This window comes from Castor canadensis, chromosome 3 (assembly GCF_047511655.1).
Source record: "Castor canadensis chromosome 3, mCasCan1.hap1v2, whole genome shotgun sequence".
Taxonomy (NCBI): Eukaryota; Metazoa; Chordata; class Mammalia; order Rodentia; family Castoridae; genus Castor; species Castor canadensis.
The window spans coordinates 17511993-17534104 of record NC_133388.1 but is presented as its reverse complement, the minus strand read 5'-3'; the positions used below and the strand labels follow the sequence as shown (position 1 = coordinate 17534104).

General features: G+C 50.6%; 1 protein-coding gene across 3 annotated transcripts in view; it reads right to left on the bottom strand.

Annotated features, from left to right (window-relative positions):
- Window positions 1-22112, bottom strand: part of Ccdc88c (coiled-coil domain containing 88C) — a 120536-nt gene that overhangs the window by 64088 nt on the left and 34336 nt on the right. For all 3 annotated transcript variants that reach the window (XR_012446059.1, XM_074067310.1, XM_074067311.1), the window contains exon 4: window positions 6398-6467. Coding sequence is in view for 2 of the 3 variants with exons in the window: in XM_074067310.1 (XP_073923411.1) it covers window positions 6398-6467 (70 nt within the window). In the remaining variant the exon portion in view is untranslated. The remainder of the gene's footprint in view (window positions 1-6397; window positions 6468-22112) is intronic.

Below are 22112 nucleotides of genomic sequence, written 5' to 3'. Positions count from 1 at the left end.
AGATGAGGTGTTGAGTTTTTTAAAATTTATTTCTATCCTTCTTATTCAAAGGACCTAAGGTTTTGATTAACAAAAAACAAAAAAAAAAAGCCAGGCCCTAATGGCTCATGCCTATAATCCTAGCTACTCAAGATGCAGAGATCAGATCAGGAAGATTGTAGTTTGAAGCCAGCCCCATGCAAATAGTTCATGAGTCCCTATCTCAAAATACCCAACACAAAAAAATAGGGCTGGTGGGGTGGCTCCAGTGGTAGAGCACCTGCCTAGCAAGCATGAGGCCCTGAGTTCAAACCCCAGTATGACCCCCCACTCCCCCCAAAAAAACCAAAAAACAACCACAACAATATTACAGAGATAAAATACAAACACAAGAGAGGACCAGAAAAAGATCACAAACTGGCTCGCTGCCCCAATGTAGACTTTGGCTGCAGCCAACAGGGCTCTGGGTAGGGCAGAGCAGGAGGGAGGGCCCTCTAGGGTTTGGAAAGAGTCATCCATGCAGCAGAGCCCAGAGTCTGAGCCCTCAGTGCTCCCAGCCAGACAGACACAGGGCTGTGCGGTGGGCTGCGTGAGGGGAGGTTTCCATGGGAAAGGCACCTGGAGGGTGCCCTGAGAGGGGAACAAACAAATACCTCCAGAGTCTTTGAAGCTCGGCTCTGAAGCCTACACCCTGACTATCCCAGAAGCCATCCTCCCCTGCCCGGGCTGCTGCATCCAGGGGGCCCCCAAGCATGCTGCTACCACTCTAAGTACTTCCACCCAGGACGGCTTCCTCTCCATGCCAACCTGGATCTGGAAGGTCCCAAAGGCTTGGTCCCCAGAGTGGAGCTGTTGGGAGGTGATGCCTAGTGGGAGGTCTTTAAGTCACTGGGGGCGTGGTCTTGAAGGGGACTGTGAGACACTGGCCCCTTCTCTTTATCTTTTTCTGCTTCCTGGCCCTGAGGTGAGGCCCAAAGCATCGGGGAGAACCGATCACGTGCTAGAACCTCTAAAACTGTGAGCCAAAATAAACCTTTTCTCTTTATAAGTTCATCATCTCATGTACTAGTTATAGAGTCCAAAGCTGACTAACACAGTCACCTTCTCTGCTCAGAGTTCTTCAAAGCCCTGCCCAAACACAAACAGTAGGGCCCTTCTCCAAGAGGCCCTACCGTCTGACCTGAGCAGCCCAGGCAGGCCTCATCTCCCCTCTGCACTCTGTGAAGCATGCTCTCATGCCACCTTTCGTCCTGGGAGGGCCGTCATTAGGGACTCTTCTTCCTCCCCAACCTGCCTCAATACAGACTGAGCAGAGGCAGCCTGTCTGTCCAGGATGAAGCATACATGAGCATTTGGGCAAGGAACACTGTGGGACAGGCTTGGGCTGCCCTTGTCCTGTAAGCCTCAGGCTGAGGGGCAGCCAGCTGAGATGAGGAAGGATATAAGAGCATTCTGGTCAAAAACTGGGCCTCTGGCTTCCTCAGAGGGTGCTGCACTTGGCTGGAGGAAAGGCATGCACAACAGTCTGTGTGCACAGAATGCTCCGACCTCTCAAAGTGCTTGCCTGCTGCCAAAATCTCTGTAGCCACAGTGAGGAGAAAACTTAAGACCAAGGCCAGACCGCTGGGCAGTAACTAATGAAGCCCCTGGGAACTGGGCAGTTCTCAAAGGTTCCAGCTATATTCACAGACAGACCCTTGCACAGGGTCACAGCCCCACCACAAGCTCCAGAATCTTGCTTGGCATTTAGAATGTAAGAAATACCAGGGCATGGGCTGGTGGAGTGGCTCAAGTGGTAGAGCACCTGCCTAGCAAGGGTGAAGGTCCTGAATTCAAACTCCAGTACTGAAAAAAAAAAAAAAAATCAGGGCAGAACAGTGGTGGTGGTCAGTCATTCAGCTTGGGACCAGTGACCAATCATCCACACACATGTGCAACGTATGGTTTACCTACAGGACCTCCGGCTGTGTGCTTCTGAGTAAGCCTTGGCTCTTTCTGAGGTGGGCCTCTGCACATACATAGATGGTTCTTCCCTTCCCTTCCTTTCAAGCCAGCTCAGGTGAGATCAGCAATTGACAATTTTGGAAACCACCATGCACTTGTATTCAAACCTTGGAAAAAAAGCAATGCTCTCTTCCAGCACGACTGCTCTGTGGTTCGTCTCAGAAATGATTTTGCTAACACCCTGGCTTCCTGTCCGACAAACCTAGTCTTTTTGCGTGCACGGCACAGTGACAGGCCTACCTGCTGAGAAAGGAATACTGAGAAGCCAGAGCTGGTCTGTGCCATCCGACACCCACCGTCCCTCGTTTTACAAATGGAGATGTGAGCCCTTGGTTTTCACATGGCTTCCTACAGAACATACTCATCAGTAAACCTATAAACAGGTTTAGCAGGTCTCAGCTGTAAGACAGAGTGGCTCTCGGCAGAACAACTCTGGCTTACGGGAGACACACAGCTGGTACTGGGAAGGACTGGCTCTTGACTTTGACCTTGACCACTGACACTTGGTCTTTTTTCCCATGACACCATGTGGTTAAACAGTTATGGAGTCCAGCTTAAGGGACTTAAGCCAAGTGGAGAGAGGAGAGAAGCGACAGAAGCAGGCCTCCAGCACATAGGCTGTGTTCATCCAGCACCTTCTATGTGCCAGGCCCTGAGGCATACACCTCAGCATAAGTCAGATGGTCTATCTGAAGGGGATGCATGCGCAAGAAAAGGAAGACAGGTGGAATAAAGATGTGGGTGCTGGGGAGAGGGAAACTAGGCAGGCCACTCTGAGAAGACAGCAGTGAGCATGGACTCACAAGAGCTGCTCCCATGGTGCCTGCAAGAAGAGTGTAGCAGGCACAGGTCCTGGCACTGGGAAGGGACAGGACAGTGACATAATCTCAAAGAGTGCTAGGATGGCCTCACTAAAAGTAGGCTGCAGGATCAGGCAGAGACCTCAGCTTCTAGGGATGCCCTAGAGGTAGAGCCAAGTCACATGGCGAAGGAACAGATGTGGGTAAGACACAGACAAGGTGTGGTCAATAAAAGTGGGTGGGAGACCTCAAGCAAAACCAGACCCCAAGCTTTGCTCTGAGATGTGAGGTCCACAGTAATGTGACACAGTCACCTCCAGAGGGACGTGGATGTACTGGGAGACAGATGGAAAGCCACAGCACCATCAGAGAGGAATTCAGAGTTGAGCCAAGGGAGAACTCATGGAGCAAGAGAACAAGAGCTTCGGCCAGGAGGACGGAACTCAGCAGAGGTGTCAAAGGCAGGTTACAGTACTGTCTATGAAGTGAGTTCTCACGTTCACTGTATGGGCCTTGATTTCTACTCAGGGTTGGAAAAAAGAGAGGTTCCCTCTGGTCTGATGGGCACAGCAGCAAAGTGAGACGTCCAGAACACCTCCTATGAGCCAAGACATCTCCCTTTATTATGTCAGAGAAAGGGGGACAAACGCTCGGCTTCTCAGGACCTTTTAGTGCCAAGGAGGAGGCAGGAGGAGGATGGTATGCTGCTCTATTAGAACAGGTTCCACTGCAATGTATTTGCCAAAAACGGAAAACTGTAAATGTTATAATTAACAGAACAGACAGGGTAAACACCTGCCCAGAAAAGCTCAAGGAAGCCTTGCATGTGAGACAGAGTGAGAAAGCAACTCTCTTCGTCCTAGGCAACCACATCTTTTTTTAAAACCACCTTTGTTCATTGTTCAAAAAGAAACATGAAATCCTTCACACATCTATTTTTAAATTTAAAAACTGAAAACAGTATTCCATAAATATGTCTGTCTCTGGCGCTTGCGTCTTCTTGCTAGTGGTTGTCCCCAGCCACCCTCTGCTCTGCTCTCGGAGCCCCCTGGGCACCCTGTCAAACCCACCCATCCATGTACTGTGGCGAGGCTGCCTCTGCCCTTGAAGGCAGCTGCTGAGGTCGCTGACATGTCAGTCAGCTCTGCCTGGGCCTCCGAGTGCGGGCAGTGGGTGTTATTCTGCTCCTTAAGATCCCAACATTATAACTGCTCCTTCTGAGATGGGACCAGATCCTTTTTGATGGACGTGTATTGATTACTCACCATGCTGGGTCCCCAGGGCCATGCACCTCCCCTGCCAAGGGCTGAGAATCATCTTCCCCACAATGTTCTAAAACTGGATTGGGCCTTACAAGCCAGTAAAGACAAAATTCTGTACACTTACGAAATAATTTTATAGTATGCAATTATTCCTCAATAAAATGTTTTTTTTTTAAAAGTCAGCTTCTACTTCTCTGTAGATATTTCTGTTTGGTGTTAGATGGGAAGCGGGACTTGTGTTCTCTGCCCAGGACCATTTCTCCCGCTCTGGTAGGGGGAGGTGTCCAATGGAGGAGGGACAGGGAAAGGGCAGGCTTCAAGACTGAGAGCAGTGGACCAGTAGGAAGGTGACAAAGTTACACAGATGACAGGGTGGCTGGGTGGAGTAAGGAGGACGTGTTTAATATTAGGTTGAATTATACAGTGCCATTTTTATAAGTCAGAAAAGATTGAATGTTGGTGATTACCCAGAGTTCAACCAACACTGGGATGGCCATGTGTGGTGCAGACAGGAGCTTAGGCCCATGGGCACCAGGGCTCTGCTTATAGCCTAGTGACCAAGGGAGTGCCACCAAAACCTCTGTTCCTTAAAAAAAACCCTCACTTACAAAGAAATGGCACAGCCACACCATAGAAGCACATCCAGCACATCCATGCTTTAATGCATGTTCAATGGCTAGCACACAGCCAGCACAGGAGCCAGGGCCCTCCTCTCCTGCCCTTCACTGTCCCCAGAGCAGACAGAAGAGCAGATCTAAGTTCAAATCACTGACCTCACCATGACTGCCCTTGTCTTCCCCTTAACACTGGCCCCACAAACAAATCAGGAAGGTAGCACAGTTCTGCTTGGCAAAGCCAGTCCCACTTTCCCTGAGTTACCACAGAAGCCACAGGGTCCCAACCACCCTCAGGCCCCAGGCTGTGGCTGGGCTGCACTTAGCATCCTCCACCTGTCTCTGGGGAAGGCATGAAATAAAGTCAGAACCCACATGGCCCAAAGCCAGAGCTGGGCAGGAGGACAACCAAAGGCTCACTATGGCTCAGGTAGGGTGCTCAATGCCAAGAACCACCAGAGGACCTGGGTAGACTCAGCATAGCCACCACACAGTGCCATGGGCAGTGTGTGCATGACCAGTGCTCATGGGCAGTGTGCTCGAGACCAGCAGGGAGTGAGGAACATCTCTGCCTCTGCCTCATGCAGAGAAAAGTCAGCTATGTCACTGGGTGGGGACCAGAAAGAGTGCCCCATTCCCCATGGCACAAAGGAGCCACTGCTACTGATACTCGGGGACATGCCACCAAAGGAGCACTGGTCCTCTCCAAGTCATGTCCTGGGATGGTTACAGTGTACTGTTCCCATCTCAAGGCAATTTAGCTACTATCCTAGACAGAGGAAAGGACAGCTGGGCTCAGGGACAGTAGAGGAAGGAGGGGCCCACAGAAGGAGGCTTCCGGCCCTTCTGTAGCAGCCTCTAATGTTCAGGATCCTTGGTCTCTTCCCATCCTGCAGGTGTGGGCTTCCCTGACTCCCTCAGCACCTCACCTATTCCAGAAAGCCCAGACCCACAGTGCCAAATTGCTAATAAGGAAAAAGGAAGAGCCATCGGGGTTTAACTCTGCCCCTGGGGCTGTGAGTGCAGTCACGAGATGTGTAAGGGAGACAAACATCGCCCTCTTCAAATCACCTGGGAGCTGGCAAGGTCTCAGGTGGATGTCTGTTGAACTAACACCAAGTGTCAGAGACACCTGCGTGGAGAGCCCTTGCCTGCCAGGCATTCAGAGTCCAATGTGGGGGGTTTGGGGAGGGGACAAAAAAATCAGATAAGTGACCACAGGTCCTGGTGAGCTCTACCAGGGAGCACAAGCAGAGCATCAGAGGATCCCGCAGAAGACAGCACCCTATAAAGATGCTTACTTCCTGGTCTCAGGTACCATCAAAGTGGACTGATTCCATGTTTACTGCAGTGCTGAGACCCCGGAGAGCCCACTACACGACTCAGACACCTAAGACCAGACCCATCATCGTGGGAGGGACAAAACAGTGTCCTGTGTGCCACTCAAGGCTGAAGACTTTGTCCAGTATCTAGGGTTGCATGTCACCACATCAGCCAGGGCTGTTTTCTAAAACACGCACCTCTAAGGGGCCTGCAGGGATTCGCTCTTTAAGGAAGAAACTGTCCTTGGCTCCATGCCTCAGGGCAACAGGCATGCTCTTTAAAACCTCACCCAAACGATCATGTGTTTCCACTGTGCTGGCTTCAAACTGGCAGCTAGAGCTCCGTGGCCAACAGCTGTCCAAAGCCGATGGCACTGCCCAGGCTAAAGGTGGGGAGGGGTGGTGTGTCCACTCACCAGACAGAGGGTCTTTGCCAATCATCAAAACATTGGGCAAATTCATTACGATCAGCTGCTGGAGGACTTCCTGCAGAGACAAAGAGGGAAAAGATGCCGTTAAGAACGGGAACTGAGAGTGAAGAGCAATTAGGTAAATTACAGTTAATCAAGCCACTAAGTGATGCCACTCAGTAATAGGGTGGCCTGTTTAAAAATCCAAGGCTAATTGTAGTGCTGCCTTTAACATTATAAAATAAAAATTATGCACAGAGAGACTATGGGAAAAGAGATAAGTAATATCCTGGGTTGTATGAATTTCGCTTTTTGAGACAGTCTAGCTTCCTGTGTCAATCTCCTGAGTGCTGAGATGATAGGCATGAGCCACCATGCCCAGCTATTAAAAATAATACTTTTATCTGGATTTGCTTTATTTTTTTTTTTTTTGTTGTTGTTGTTGTTGCTTTTGTGGTACTGGGGTTTGAACTCAGGGCTTTGTGCTTGCTAGACAAGTGCTCTACCACTAGAGCCACACCTTCACCCACAGGGTGTTTCTTTTTAAAAGACAGCCTTAATTATTTTTATTAAATGGCTTGTGCAATCAAAACAGAATAGGAGATAAAAACGAGAGATGCTACCTAGCCCCTACAACCTGAAGATGCAGGACCTGAGGGCTTTGGTATAAGCGCTAGCTGGATGAGGAGACTTTTCCTCGACAGAAGTGACCTCTTGAGAGAAAATCCTCAAGAAGGACTTGGCCAGTCAGAGAGGGAAGCCCTGGGGGAGGAAGGAGCCGCCTTGGGCCCCACACGAGGGCCTGCAGGCATGGCCATGGGCACACCCTCCAGTGTGGGCAGTGCTGGGGAAGACCCAGAGCTTACATCTCCCAGGACACTTCTGAGGCAGGGCTGCGCTAGTCTTCTTCCCTACGCAAATGCGCCTTGCTTTTCACAAACTGGAAGATAAAGATCCGATTTGAACCACTAGGCCAGCCCCTCCAAAGAACACAGGCAATGACTTTATCTTCTTGCATTGTCTTTTGATGGCTCCCGTCCACGATGGAAACTGGAGGGAAGAGGATGCCAAACTACCCACCTGGCATAGTCCCCTCCCCCACCAATGCTGGAAGCTTTGTCTAGTACCCGGGGTCACACGTCACCTTGTCAGCCATGGCTGTTTTCTCCAACACGTCCTGGGTGCTAAGTCCTGTCAGTGAGGCACGGAAGTGTGTGAGCTGTGTAACAGCCATGTCTTCCCTCGGGCTCAGAAAACTCAATGAAAATGTGCTCCAGTCACCACAGGACTCCACGGTCCTTGTTCTTCTCGCATACCACACTTTCTAGTCGGCTCATCCAGGAAAATGGGTCTCCTGCCAACACTGCCCATGCTGCTGTGCGGCACCCTCCCCTAGACGCCAGTACTGAGACCGCCTTGGGACAGAACCAAGGTGGCTTTCGCTAACCATCTGCAGTCTCTTTTCAATTCCTGGCTGCTCTCCGACTGCCAGTGTCCAGGTCTCTGGACCACTCGGCTGGAGATCACCAAGCATCGTAAGTGAGATGAGACATGGGAAATAATATTTTTTGTTCATTTTAAAAATAACCTTGGAGGTTTCTGCAAAGTGGTATTTTATGCTAATGTTAATCTAAGCCATCTATTGCTAGACAGTATAGGTAGAAAACCCATCTTCCAAAACACAAGGTTTAGTTTTATTTAATCAGTACTTTCAAACTTTCCCACAGGAAACAAGTCACTTGTGCAATTAAGAAATATTTTATAAAGCTAGGCATAATCCAAGCTACTCAGGCGGTGCAGGCAGGAAGATCTTGAGTTTGAGGCAAAGTTAGGGAGACCTCATCTCAAAAACAAAAACACAAACATAAGGACTGGGGACTTGTCTAGTATGCACAAGTACCAAAAAAAATTTTTTATGAATAAAATTTTGTCCCTTTCAAAACACTGTGAGTCACCCAAGACCTAATCCAATGGCCAAAAATGCTCGCAAGCCTTTAACTGATAACCCTGAGGGACTGTCACTCACATCTCCAGCCTAAGCAGCTCAAGGGCCAGAACTCCCCAGCAACATTAATGAGACACACAGTCATTTCCAATTTCCTAGTAGCTGCCTTTAAAAAAGTAAATAAATTTGCCAGGCGCTGGTGGCTCATGCCTCTAATTCTAGCTATTCAGGAGGCAGAGATCAGGACTGCGGATCGAAGCCAGCCCAGGCAAATAGTTTGGGATATCCTATCTCAAAAAAACCCAACACAAAAAAAGGCTGGTGGAGTGGCTCAAGGTATAAGCCCTGTTTAAATCCCAGTACTGCAAAAAAAAAAAAAAAAAAAAAAGTAAATAAAACAAGTTGAAGTATTCTAATGATATACTTTAGTTAAACCAATGTAACTAAATACAATCATTTTACACATAAGTTATTTTTAAGACACTTTGGGGGGAGGAAGGGGGACAGGGGGGAGAGATGACCCAAACAATGTATGCATATATGAATAAATGAATAAATAAACAAAAAAAAGACACTTTACGTTCTCTTTTTGTAATGTCTTTGAAATCCAGTGTGTATTTTACACTTACAGTACATCTCAATTTGGATGCTAAGTTTTCACTGGAAAAACTTGATCTAAATGTAGATTTACAGTTGAAAATTAGATTCCAATTCTGAGTTGTTCTAAACACGCTTAAACATTTCCTATAACTGAATTGCATATCTGCTTAAGTTCAAATTAAAATGATAAATTCACTTCCTCAGACACACTAGTTACATTACAAGGCTTTGACAGTAACATCAAGGGGGACTCAATGCCTCAGAGTTCCCTCACACCTGACCCCTCTTGCCTCACACCTTTGCCCTTCCCAAGGAAAGCTCTGAAACCAGGATGACAGACCAGGGTGACAGGCCAGGCCCTCAGTGTAGCGGGACTCAAGGAGAGTGCTGACAAGGGCCCCTCCTGCAGGACCCTCTAAGCCAGGTACTCGGAACAGAAAGCTTCTGGGAAGCTCAGGAGACACCATCTGCTTGGGGCACCTGGTCCACCCTGGATGACTGTGAGGGGCAGGACAATGTGTGAGAGAGGGCCCCAGCACTGTGCTCTTCTTGTCCATCCCTCCCTCACACACACCTGCCAACTCGAAACAACAAGTTACATGTAGAGCCAGGAGAAGGCTGGGAGTGTGGCTCAAGTGGCAGAGCCCTGTACAACAAGCATGAGGCCCTGAGTTCAAATCTCAGTACTGTAAAAAACAAACTCCTTAATGCCAAGGCCTCAGGCTTGGGATGTGGTCCTCCGCAGAGCTCACAGTCGGGGATGAGCTGCAAATCCCACAATCCTGGGTGGATTCCGTAGCCCCCCACTCTCCACCCTCCCTTCCCCTTTATGTTTGCTTTCAGATCCCCATATGAGATGCTGGGGAAACCCCAGATTTTCCTTTCCATAAATGAAAGTAGACTAACTGCATCCTGGAATAACCCACTGGCAGTTAACTGCTTTAACCCTCAAAAAACTGGGTCAGAGGGTGTGTTTCAATTCTGCACTGGCAGTGTGAGCCCCAGGGAAGAGCCAGGCTGCAAAGTGCTTTGTAATGGAGAAAGGGACGGAGCCCACCTCACACCACCTAGGCCTCAAACCCAAAACCCAGAATCTCATTCATCCAAGTCCAAAGTGATGAGGCAAAGCACAAGGGAGCCAGGCCAGGTTTTTCCCAGGGAGCATCTGTCACCCCAGCAGGACAGGTCCTGGGGGCAGTATCTGTGTCTGCACTGTGTCAACAAGCCAATTAGTGACCCTGACCAGCATGAGGCACAGGGTAGCCTGAGGCAGTGCAGCATGGCCAGTCTCAAGACCTGTGGCAGTCACAATGGACTTCTGAGAACATGGGCCACAGTGTGGTGGTTCATCCCTGTAATCCCAGCTACTCAGGAAGTAGTGACTGGGAGCAGCACAGTTTGAAGCCAGCCCAGACAAAAATGTAGCCGGGTCCTGTCTCAACAAACAAGCTGGGTGTGGCGGCTCACACCTGTAATCTCAGTTATGTGGAAAGCACAGGTAGGATGGTCACAGACTACGACTGGTCCCTGGGCAAAAAAAAAAAAAAAATCAAGTCCCTATCCAAAAAAATAACTAAAAGCAAAAGGGGCTGGGAGTGTGGCTTGAGTGGCAGAGCACCTGTCTAGCAAGCACAAGGCTTTGAATTCAAATTCCACTACCACCCAAAAAAAAAAAAAAGGTTTTTTTTGCTTCTTAGAACAGAAGCAACAGGCAAGCTGAACAGATGCCTAATGTATGGATGGCGTTAAACACATGCTTAATTCAGGGAGAGAAACTTCAAAAGACAGACCAAAGTGACAGAATGTTCTTTCTTTAAGAGTGATCAGAGCCAGGTGCTTGTGGCTAACACCTGTAATCCTAGCTACTCAGGAGGCAGAGATCATGAGGATCATGGTTTGAAGCCACTGGGCAAGTAGTTTACAAGACCCTATTTCAAAACCTCCATCACAAAAAAAGGGTTGGTGGAGCAGCTCAAGGTGTAGGTCCTGAGCTCAGACTCAAGTACTTTTAAAAAAAAGAGTGATCAGGACCAGAGAAAGATTTCTCAGCATTTTCTAAGGATTCTGTAATACGGTAATATCACTTTAAATTAAAACAATCTAACCCTTGCAGCAAGGCTTCCCACACAGAGAATCTATGACCTGGGGCATCTATTTACCAGGCACCAGGGCGGCAAGCAGGACAGACCCACTAAAAGGAGGAAAAAATTATTCATCCTTTCCTGAGACAATTCACAGGCATCCAAAATGAAAAATGAGGGCTGGAGTTCAGTGGTAGAACACTTGCTTAGTTTGTGAGGACCTAGCTTTAATTTCCAGCACTGGGGTAAAAAAAAAAAAATTGAAACTTGAAGTGGATCATTATTTAAAAAAAAAAACCCTACCCAAAAACCTCTACAAAAGTGAATAGCGGGCTGGGGCCATGGCTCAAGTGGCAGAGTGCCTGCCTAGCAAGCAGGAGGCCATGAGTTCAAACCCCAGTGCTGCCAAAAAAGAAAAAAAAAAGTGAATGGCACCTCTAACACCTCCATCAGAAATGAAAAGTCTCCATCATTAAGGGAGAAAGATGCTGGCCAAGAAGTGGGGTGGAGAGGAGGCTGCAACCAGAGATGGGGGTGGGGCAGAGGCCCTGGGGAAGGGGGACTCCCAGGGCATAGGCTCCCCCAAGGCAGAGGCTCAGGAGTCCCAGAAGTGGTCTACCCACTGCCTGAGACAAGACAGGAGCCTTACTGAAAAGCGTTAATATCCAGCCAGGTCCACCCACTGTCCCAAAAGGAAGTGCCATTCTCTCCACAGGTAGAAGAACCATGGGGTACTGGAAGGTTCACGGTAAAAACACTTTTGTTAGCATGTATGGCAGGGGTTGGCTTGAGTTCCTGCCAGAAACGTGGGGATTGCTGCACCAAGAACGGTGATTTCACAAAAAATGGGAAGTTCCTCCCCGGCCTCCTCAAGTGAAACTGAATTTTATATATAGCTTGGTATTCTGTCAAAAGGAAAAATAAATGGTGCTGAAGACCAAGTGCTTAGATCCACAGAATGACCCTGCATGGGGGTCTGCATGGCAGCTGCTAATGCAGAGCCCATGAGGGAGATCCCAGAAAAGTTAAGACAAACACCCAGCAGAGGCAGCAGGAGGAAAGTGATGCACACGGTTGCTAAGGAGACTTGGATGGTGCAGGCAGCAAAATGAGCCTTCCACAGAGGCAAAATAAAACCGTGAACAATGTGGTTGCTGACCTCCTCACTCTCAAGAGTCGAGACTGAAAGCAGGAACCTGAGTGGCGTCAATTGTGTGAGCAGCCTGCACACCTCCTTCATGTCTGGTCTGGGTTCAGACACTCAAAAGACACACTGGGGCCTTGCTGTGAGCGGAGCACTGTCGGCCTGGCTGGGGAAGCAGGAAGTGGATGGTCACAGCACAGTGCAGGCAGTGCTGCCAAAGGCCTCCCAGAGGCAGTGGCTTCTGGCCCTGGCTGCAGAGAAAACTTAGGAGCCAGACAGGTGAAGGACCAAGCTGGAAATGTCCTGGCTGCTAGAGTGGCCACAAGTCAAGCCTATGGTTACACTGAGTGCCACAATGAGTGATGTATTTTCACATCCACCACACACTCTTCCTCACACATCCCCACCATTTGATCATCACATGCAGATCCCTACTCACCCTCCAAACCTCAGCCCAAACGCCACCTCCTCCATGCAGCACCCAGCAGCTGCAATCCCATATGTTTTCTTTTCCTGAACTCCTAACACCTCATTCACCCACTTCCATAGCACCCCCACATTTTGCTTGTCAATTAGCTCCCACTCAGTGACAGCAAAAGCTGCTAATAGTGACAGCTGGGAAAGTCAGAGCAGACTATACTCTTCAACATTTATACTGAGTGAGGCTTTTTACACAGCCTCTTGTGGAGGTGTCTTCTCTCTCTTCCACACTGGTGAGAAACGAAGCCCTGAAAACGAACCACTTTGCTCTCTCTGGCAGTTGCTTCCTCTGCCTTGAAACCTGGCAAAACCTGACACTGCATTCCTTCAGATCCTTGGCCTGTAGCTGTAAGCAAAAGTTAAAAACATTTCAAAGTGGGAGGGGAGAAAGGAATAGCTTAAACTCTACCTTATAGTTTTCCATTAAGAAACTATACATGGATGACTGAATACAAATTTCAAAGAAACATTTCACAGTGAACCTGTAAGGCTGTTTTGAATACACCATGTTTTCCAATTGCAAAATCCCAAATGCGATCACTTTGTGAGCAAGCTAAGCAAAACAAGGTTAGTTCCCAATCCCTGAACTACGCAAGTGCTGCCAGGAGGGAAGGGAAAAGGTCCCACCTGTATTCAAGTGTCTTTATGGCACTGCAGGAGAGACAGAGAGTGTAGACCCTACAGGGTAACTTCTCCAAGAACTTCATGGTGCTAGAAAGCAGGTGAGATGCACATGGGAGCGCAGGAGAGACCCTAGAATCAGGAGGAGTACCCCAGAGGTCCTGTGAGCACATGGTGGCTTTGATGCGCGTGCCATCAGTTAACGCTCCTCCATAAACCTGTCTCAAAATCTCTCACCTAGATTTGGTCAAGAGGGCCCTGGAATGCACTTCAACAACTCACACGACACAAAAATTGGAGAATAATGTGGCACTGGAAACACCCAGCCACCACTGAGGTCCCATCTCCTTTCTCCCGCCCCCATTCCCTCGTGGTGTCCAGGACAAGAATCACTAGCATTTCCAGCCCAAAGCACCTGCAGCGTGATGTTGGTCACGTTTCCTGGCACGATGCAGAGGGGATCGGGTTTGGTGAGCTGGCTCTGACACCACAGGCTCCTCAAGGCCCAAACCAAGGCAGCTTCTCAAGCTGTCATACCTTCACTTGTGACGTTCATGCCAGCCAGCACGGCCCAGGCAAGCACATCTCCCATGTGCCACCCATTGAGAGCAATAGGGATTTGACCCCAAACCACGAGTCACAGTCTGCTTTCTGCGAATGTCACAGCCACAAGCATACTTTTCTAATGTAGCCACGAGAGGAAAGGTATGCAGTGATTTACCCACAAGGCCTGCGCAAAGCCCGGTGGCTGGCCACTTGCTTGGAATTCCATCTGTACAGGGGCCCTGTGGCCACCGAGGCCCCACTAACAGGGGCAGGAGTCCTGGCACCATCAGAGGGTAACAAAGTGAAGAGGCTGCCGAGAGACTCAATCCATCTGCTCCACCTCATCACAATTAATCCGGGGTCCCCCAGGCCTGAAACCAGCCCGATCTGGCCAAGCCAGGAACAGCAGCAACTCTAGTTAGACCACTCTGTATTCCAGGGCCGGCAATTTTTAGGCCTGTCTGAGGTTCTGAGTTACCAGGCAGTCCCTCCACGGAATACTCTGTCACTACCTGTGCTCATGGCTGTGTTCAGAAACACACAGAAGCCCATGCTCTACTGACAGAAAGGAAGACAAATGGAGAATTGCAGGAAAGGGGCACACCAACACCAACAGGTGAGGGCAAAATCACTAACTCGTGCCTCTGCCTTTTCACTTGCCATGTGACTTTCTAACAGTCCTTCTCAAGCCACACCCACATCTGCAGCGCGAGGGGCCGGGAGGCTAAGGAGCTTGGCTCCTTCAGAAGGGAAGTGGGGAGGATGAGGGCACAGCGCGCCTTCCTGGGTAGGAGCCCAGGGCCACCAGGTCTGCTGAACAGGCAAGTGCCCACATGTCCAGGAAGAAGTCAGGGGAACCCAACAGGGTGGGCCTGGTAGACAGTTCAAGTACCCCAAGGAACGCCTGCCCCCTCCCTTTAGGGCTGTGGGATGCCCGGGCTGCTCTGTGGGCAGCTGTCCTCATATGATGCCAGAAGTGCCCATTCTGAATCCCTTGACCAAAGATGGGGATGATGGGCAGCCCAGGAAGCATAGCACAGTGGGAATTCTGCCCTGCCAAGGGTCATTTACATTCACTTCACATCTGGTCACCAACGGTCAGAGTTGGGCTTTGGGGACCAATCTTTGCAGGGATGTCATCGGCAACCATGGGCAGGGGAGGGTGGCTGGGCCTACAGTAGGCCAATGGGAGGCTCACTTGTGCACAGAGCCCAGGAAGGGCCTTCTGGAAACCAAGGCCTATAGCACGCCACCTAGCTCAAGTCTAGAGCTAGGTCCCCTCAGCCCTGCCCTAGGGCACATCATGGAACCTTTCTTTCAACAGTATCTCCTGGGTCCTACTATGTGACAGGGATGGGCCCCAGGGACAGGCTCGGGGGAGGAGAGGGAGGGCTTAGAGGGGGTCACCCTCACAGTTTAGGGTCTGGAGTGCTGCAGAGCTGCCCTGGCCTCTGCACCCACTGAAGTCACCCCTCCCAGTTAAAAGAACAGTACCGGTGCTGGCTGGGTCTGACCACTGTGAGTTAAGTCACACAGCCTCTTTCTTAGAAAAGTCAAGATTTCAAGTGATGGGTTAGGCAAGTGTGTGTGGGGAGGGGGGACTGCAATCTGCAAAGTGGGCCACCCACCAGTCAGTGCAGCATGGAGGGCCCACAGTGCAAGGCAGAGCACAGCAGCACATCACCAGCTCTGAGGGAGCCAGGCGCCTCCCAGCACCTCCAGGCAGGCAAGACGCTCTAGGCTGACTTCCTGGCAGGCATCTGCTCAGGTGGGTCCCCCACCTGAGCTAAATGAGGGAGTCTCAGCCTTCCCAGTCCCAGTATGGTACCTCTCCATGTCCCATTCCACCGCTCACCCACCCCAGGGCAAGGCAGGGCATGGCTGGGCAGCCCCGCACCCTGACATGTTGCCCTCACCCACTGCCTGACATGCTACCTTCCTTGTTCTCTAACTCCCAGAATACAAGTTGGAGCAGGAGTGGCAGCGTGCACTTGGGAGCCTGCAGTCAAAGCCACACAACCTGCCAGGGCCTGGGCAGACAGGATAGGCAGGCAAGGGAGCCAGCCAGCCCACCACCCCTCCACCATTCCCATGCCCAGGATTCTCCATAGGACAAGGGGAATCAGTGCTCCTGAATCACCAGACCCCTAAATCCATTATCCCAGGACAGGTGTCTAGAAGGCAAGGAGAGGCAGTTACCTCTGGCCACACATCTGTCTCCCCTACACCTGACCTACCCATCAGCCAGAAAATCCTGGCTTTTCTCAGAAACAGACTCTGTGACCTGACTCATAGTGGTCAAATCCCTCCCAGCTGTAAAATCAGATTCCTTGTATTAGGAGGGCAGCTATACCACCAGGTTTCCTGGCACTGCTGGGTGTCAGATGGTGTACTTGTTGGGGGATTGTGGAATCAGTGAGGGTACCTAGGGTATCCTGTGGGCTTAGCCCTGCCCTCTGGAGCTCATGGCCTGGTAGGGACACTTTCACTAGCCACTCTGGGGCTGGGTGGTGTCACAGCTGGAGGATGCTGGGAGCACAAGGGTTGAGGGATCCAGAAAGGCCCTGCTGCTATCTGGATGTGGTGTGCATCCTCCAAAGTTCATGGCTGGAAGCTTGGTCCCCAGTGTGGCAATGTTAGGAAGGTAGCAACCTTTAAGAAGTAGGGCTGCAGCAGTGGCTCATGCCTGTAATCCCAGCTACTCAGGAAATGGAGACTGGGAGGATCTCAGTTCAAAGCCAGCCTAGGCAAAAAGTTAGTGAGATGACATCTCAACAAACAAGCCAGGAGTGGTGGTATACATCTGTAACCTCAGCTACACAGAGGCATAGGTAGGATTGCCAACTGAGACTGACCCATGGCAATCTGAACAATAACCTAAAAAACCAAAAAGGACTAAAGCAGATACCTTAAAGCAACTGAGGCCAATAGGAAAAGGAGACCAGGAACTAGAGAAAAGGTTAGATTAAAAAGAATTAACCTAGAAGGTAACACCCATGCACAGGAAATCAATGTGAGTCAATGCCCTGTATAGCTATCCTTATCTCAACCAGCAAAACCCCTTGTTCCTTCCTATTATTGCTTATACTCTCTCTACAACAAAATTAGAGATAAGGGCAAAATAGTTTCTGCTGGGTATTGAGGGGGGGAGCGGGAGGGGGTGGAGTGGGTGGTAAGGGAGGGGGTGGGGGCAGGGGGGAGAAATAAACCAAGCCTTGTATGCACATATGAATAATAAAAGAAAAATGAAAAAAAAAAAAAAAAACCAAAAAGGTCTGGAGGCGTGACTCAAGTGGTAGAATATCTGCCTAGCAAGCACAAGACTCTGGGTTTAAATCCCAGTACCACAGAAAAAGAAGAGAAATGAATCTGGCTCCTGAATTGTACTTGCTTCCTTTTTGTCATGTGATCTTTGCTTCTACTCCTGCCACTGTGACACCATCGCCATAGGCCCTCACCAGAAGCCAAACCAATGGGGCTGCCTGATCTTGGACTTTGGAGACTCTAAAACTGTGAGCATCCCAAACCTCTTGTCTTTATAAAGTTCCCAGCCTCAGGTATGTTGTAGTAACAACAGAACACAGATCAAAATACCAAGGAAGAGGTGGCCCTGAGGTGACATGGGAAAGAATGAGAAGCAGTGCTGCCCAGCAAATGTACAAGTACGTGGGCTGTGGCAGGAGAGGTGGGAACTAAGGGAAAGCAAGAAGGTGCCCCCCACCTTGTGCTTCTCAAACCAAGGGCTGAAAGGACACAATCTTCCCCCATCATCCCAGGGTGCAATTGAGAACCGGATGGGCACTGCCCAAGGAATGCCCCCCACCTGTGTTAGGTGACAGCAGTGCTTTGGAGTCCCCTCTGCCAGCTCCACCACCGGCCCGTCACTGCTGGGTCTCAACTTCAATTCCTACCAGGTGGCCAGGCATCACACCTAACCCACAGACCACCAGGCACCGCGCTGGCAGAGGAGGACGCTGTTTTCAACCTCCCTGAGGACTACACAGGTCCCTCTGTCCTGCACCAGCTTAGAGCAGCTTGGCCACGGTGGAGCAGAGGCCATAGCCCCGAATGTGGAGCCCAGAAGGAAGGCAGAGCACATGCATGGGGTTGAACAGTCCACAGGCACAGTATACCCGGCAGGTAGCCCTTTCTTTTCTCCATCACCCAGGGCCTAGGACCAAGGAGGAAGATGAGCAGGACCAATGCTGGTACTTTCTTCTCTCTTCTCCCTCTGCCTCAGGAGGAATGAGAAAAATACACGCATGACCTCCTGCACTATTGAGGGTGGTTCTAACTCCCCAGCATTAGCAGGGATAAACACTGAGAATTGCGGAGCTAGTCTGGGCACAATGGTTGACTAGTGACACCTGCTCAGCCTGTGCAGGACACAGCGGGGCTGCTGGCTCTCCAGAGTGGGCAAGTGAGTGGGGACTGTGTGAGCGCCCAGCCCCTCTACCTGGCCCCTGCTTATATGACCAGGCTCCACCTCGAGAGCATGAAACTATTCTATCACCGAGAACTGATTCTCTAGCAGGAAGTGAGGCAGGGCAACTTGGGACACAGCTGGGGAGGAGGAAGGTGAAGACACGACCAGTTTCATAAGTAATCTCCAGCAGGAAGTGAAAATCTCAACAGATATTATCAACATCAGGGCTACTGTCCAGTGTGGGGGGTGAGCAGGGGTTGGGATGGCTCAATAGCCTGGCCCGTCCTCTGGTCACCCCTCACCTGGCACAATCTGCTCTGTCCTATACCATATGCCATGCAAGCCCCTACAGAAAGCCTTCCTCTAAGTCCTCTGACAATGACCTCTTCCTCGTTAGCCTCCCTATCATCCTTAAACAGTGTGCCCTGCACTCCGGGTCATGGAACCTCAGGTTTCCAAGGCAGGTGCTGTGACAAGCCTACCTGCAGGCTCCGGCTAAACACCCACCAACTGCCAGCTAAACAGAGCTAGCCACAGGCAGAAGGGTCTCAGGACTCAAACCCAACACACCCACCAATGTACAGTGCAAAGGCCACTCGATTTGAAATAAGAATAAAGCAGGAGGCCGAATAACCCCGAAGAGTCTGTGTACTACCTCACTTAGTCCTAGCTCTGGCAGGAAGAACCAGAGTTAGGACACTAGTTACCCTCTACTGTAAGATCCTTTCCAAGTGCCAGTGGTTCATGCCTGTAATCCTGGCTACTTTGGAGGCTGAGATTGAGAGGGTCATGGGTGCAGACCAGCCAGAGCAGGGAGTTCACAAGACCCCATCTCGGCAGAAGAAAGCTGGGCATGATGGTGTACACCTGTCATTCCAGTGGCAGCAGGAAGTTTAAAATAGGATAGTAGTCCAGGTCAGCCTGAGCAAAAAGCAAGACCCTCTCTTCAAAATAACCATTGCAAACAGGGCTGGGGGCCCTGAGTACTGCCACAATAAAAGCAAACCCACGCCATCCGTGGATACCGCTGACAGCACGTTAACTATAGTAAAAGAGAGTGATAAAGAGGTAGATAAAAATGAGTCACATGTATGAGCTAGGAACCACTGGACACTGAGAAGAAAAATAAAGCACGGACCAGTAATTCTCTTCACTAGGTTCAAAGGTGTGGTCAGGGTACCCTGGCTAAACAAGCCTCTCTTCCTCAGTCTGCTTCCCAGCCTGTGGGCTCCCAAGGGTGGTGATGAGGGCTCTCTTGCTCCCAATGGCCTCCCGGGCTTGACACACAGGAGGACCAGCCACCACTTATCAGATGAGCTAACGAATGGCTACACAGCCCAGGATAATGTGCGTGTGCATGTGTGTGCATTTGTGTGTACTCACTGTGTGGATAGCCTGAAGATGGATCTGATGGGACAGAGACACAAACTGCCCTTCAGCTGGACCAGCCGGGCCCACCATGTTGGCCTCCACCTAAAGACTGCAAACAGTCTTTCTTTCTTCCCCCTTTTCCCAAGGAGGGAAGCATTTCTTCAGACTTGGGCAAGGTGGGTGTGAGGAGACCACCAGAGTTAAGCAAAGAAGCCAGGGAAATCAAGGCCACAAGCCCCACCAGGTCACAAGACAAGCCACTGCAGGCCTCCGAGACAGGCAGAGAAACCTTACCCAGCCTTTCCTGTGCCCAAACTAAGCAGGACAGTGCCACCCTGTCACTACAGCATGTGGGCTCCTCCCACAGGAGCCAAAAAATGACGTGGGAAGTCCAAACAACGCACATTAACTGAGTGCCTACTCTGTGCCTCTCTCCGTTAGGCGAGGTGGGGTGTGGGGGGGATGTGACTCACTTACTCCAGTCCTGTGTTCAGTACGGTAGCAGCAGTCACAGGGCCTACTGTGGAGAGGAATAAACTGAATGTGGACCACAGTACGTGCCTTGGGGCACACAGCTGGTAACTAGCAACCCTGGATCCATACTGTGTTTGATGAGAAGCATGAACAGGGAGCCGCCAGCCTGCAGCCCACGTGTCCACAGATAGGACCCGAGGAGCTGGCAGGTGGAAGAGATCCCTGCAGGCCACAGTGGTCAGGAAAGGCCTCACTGGTCACTCAAGGCTGATGACAGACATGCCAGGCTTCTCTCCCTAGCAAAGTGCCCTGTGCTCCCAGAATCTTTTCCTAGGACTTCTGCATGGCAGGCTAGGATTGGGGATCTTTGCTGGTATCTGGTTCCTCAGCCTCAGCTCCTGCCCTCTGTTCTCGGCACACTTATAAACTGCTTCACTATTAGGCCCATCTCTTCGCACACTCAGCAAGCATAACTGTGGTCTACTCACAGCAGCGTGTAAGGAGCCAGGGACTTGGCTAAGTGAAACAGACAGGACCTCTGCCTAGGAACACAGGTGGACCCTCTCCCCTTCAAGCTAAGTCAAGAACACAGCCTGGGCAGCTGACCTCTGCATACAAAGGACAGAAGGAGCACTGGAAGGCTGCCTGATCATCCTAAGTCACCCACATCTCACCCAGGAAGCAGAGTAAAAGTCGGGAAGAAACAGTGTCCTAAGTTGTGCCCTCCGGCGGGCTGGCCCTGCTAGATAGGCTGTGGTATTGGTTTGACCCCCAGCTGGTGACCCATGGGCACCCCAGGTCTGCTGAGGTGGGAAGGGACTTTCCGTCCAACAGCCACACTGCATCGGCACTTGTTGCCAATCCCCCACAGTGAGCATTCCAGAGTGACCCCTGCTGCCCAGCCATGAGGAGCCAGGTGGCTAACACTAGACACTGGGCCTCCTACAGGCCTGCTCCAGGTAGCAGTCCACCTGGTGGCCCTCTGTTGCTACCTACCCTTTCCAGGAAGGCTCTCACACTGTGTTCACCAAGACACCAGTCTCAGTGGGAGAAGGGAAGATAAAGAGAAGCAGAAAGCATGATAGCCTCCTCACCTGAACAGACCTCCAGCCCACTTCCACTGTCCACTCTAGGGAGGATGACAGTGGCAGCATCAGGCCAGTAACAGGCACCTTCAACAGACACAGAGTGTCTGTGACTGGAGCCTCACAGCTGTTTCTGTGCAGTAATGTTAGGCTGGGGACCAGCTCAGGGTGCTTTCAGTCCTCTTGGGTGGAGCTCTGGCTCCACTAGCACTGCTGTCAGGATGGCAGTCCATACAAATGAGTGCCAGAGCACACAGTACCAAACAGTTAACAGCACAGATCATGCTATCTGACTCCAAACTAGTGGGCAGGTGGAATTCAGAGGGGTCAAGTGACATTCCCAGGCCACCCAAGGGTGAGTGGAGCATGGGACCAAAAGCCAGTTACTGGAAGTCCAGGTCTCTGCTGACTTTTTTAAAACCCACGGGATTCATGGTACAATCACTGTGCATCTTCTAGCAATGCTAAGGACCAAATGGGATGCTCCAAGAGCTATCACTGAGAATTATGCTCAGCTGTGAGTAACAAAGATCTGAAAAATAGCAACATACAGATTCAAGTTCATCAGAAGCCAAGCAGGCCAGAACTGAGGTGAGATCCCTACAGCAGGGTGCTGAGGACCTGGGCTCTTGGCCATTTGCTACACTGTGGGTAGCAACAGGGGGAGAATGAGGAAGACAGGAAGCTGCCATCCCCTCTCAGGAAGTCTTCCCAGGAGCAGTGACACCGCTACCCACACTTCACATGGCTGTGTGGCTATACCAGCCCTCAGGGAGGCTGCAGGCTCTGTTATGACAGAGGAAGGGGGCATGGGCTACAATCTGCCACAGAGAGGAGATAAGGCCTGACCTCTGGCCTCGTGGGGATTACCACCTTGTAAGAACACATGCACACATGTGGAAATGATCAGTGGGAGAGGACAGACATAACCAGGCACTAAGTGTGTGG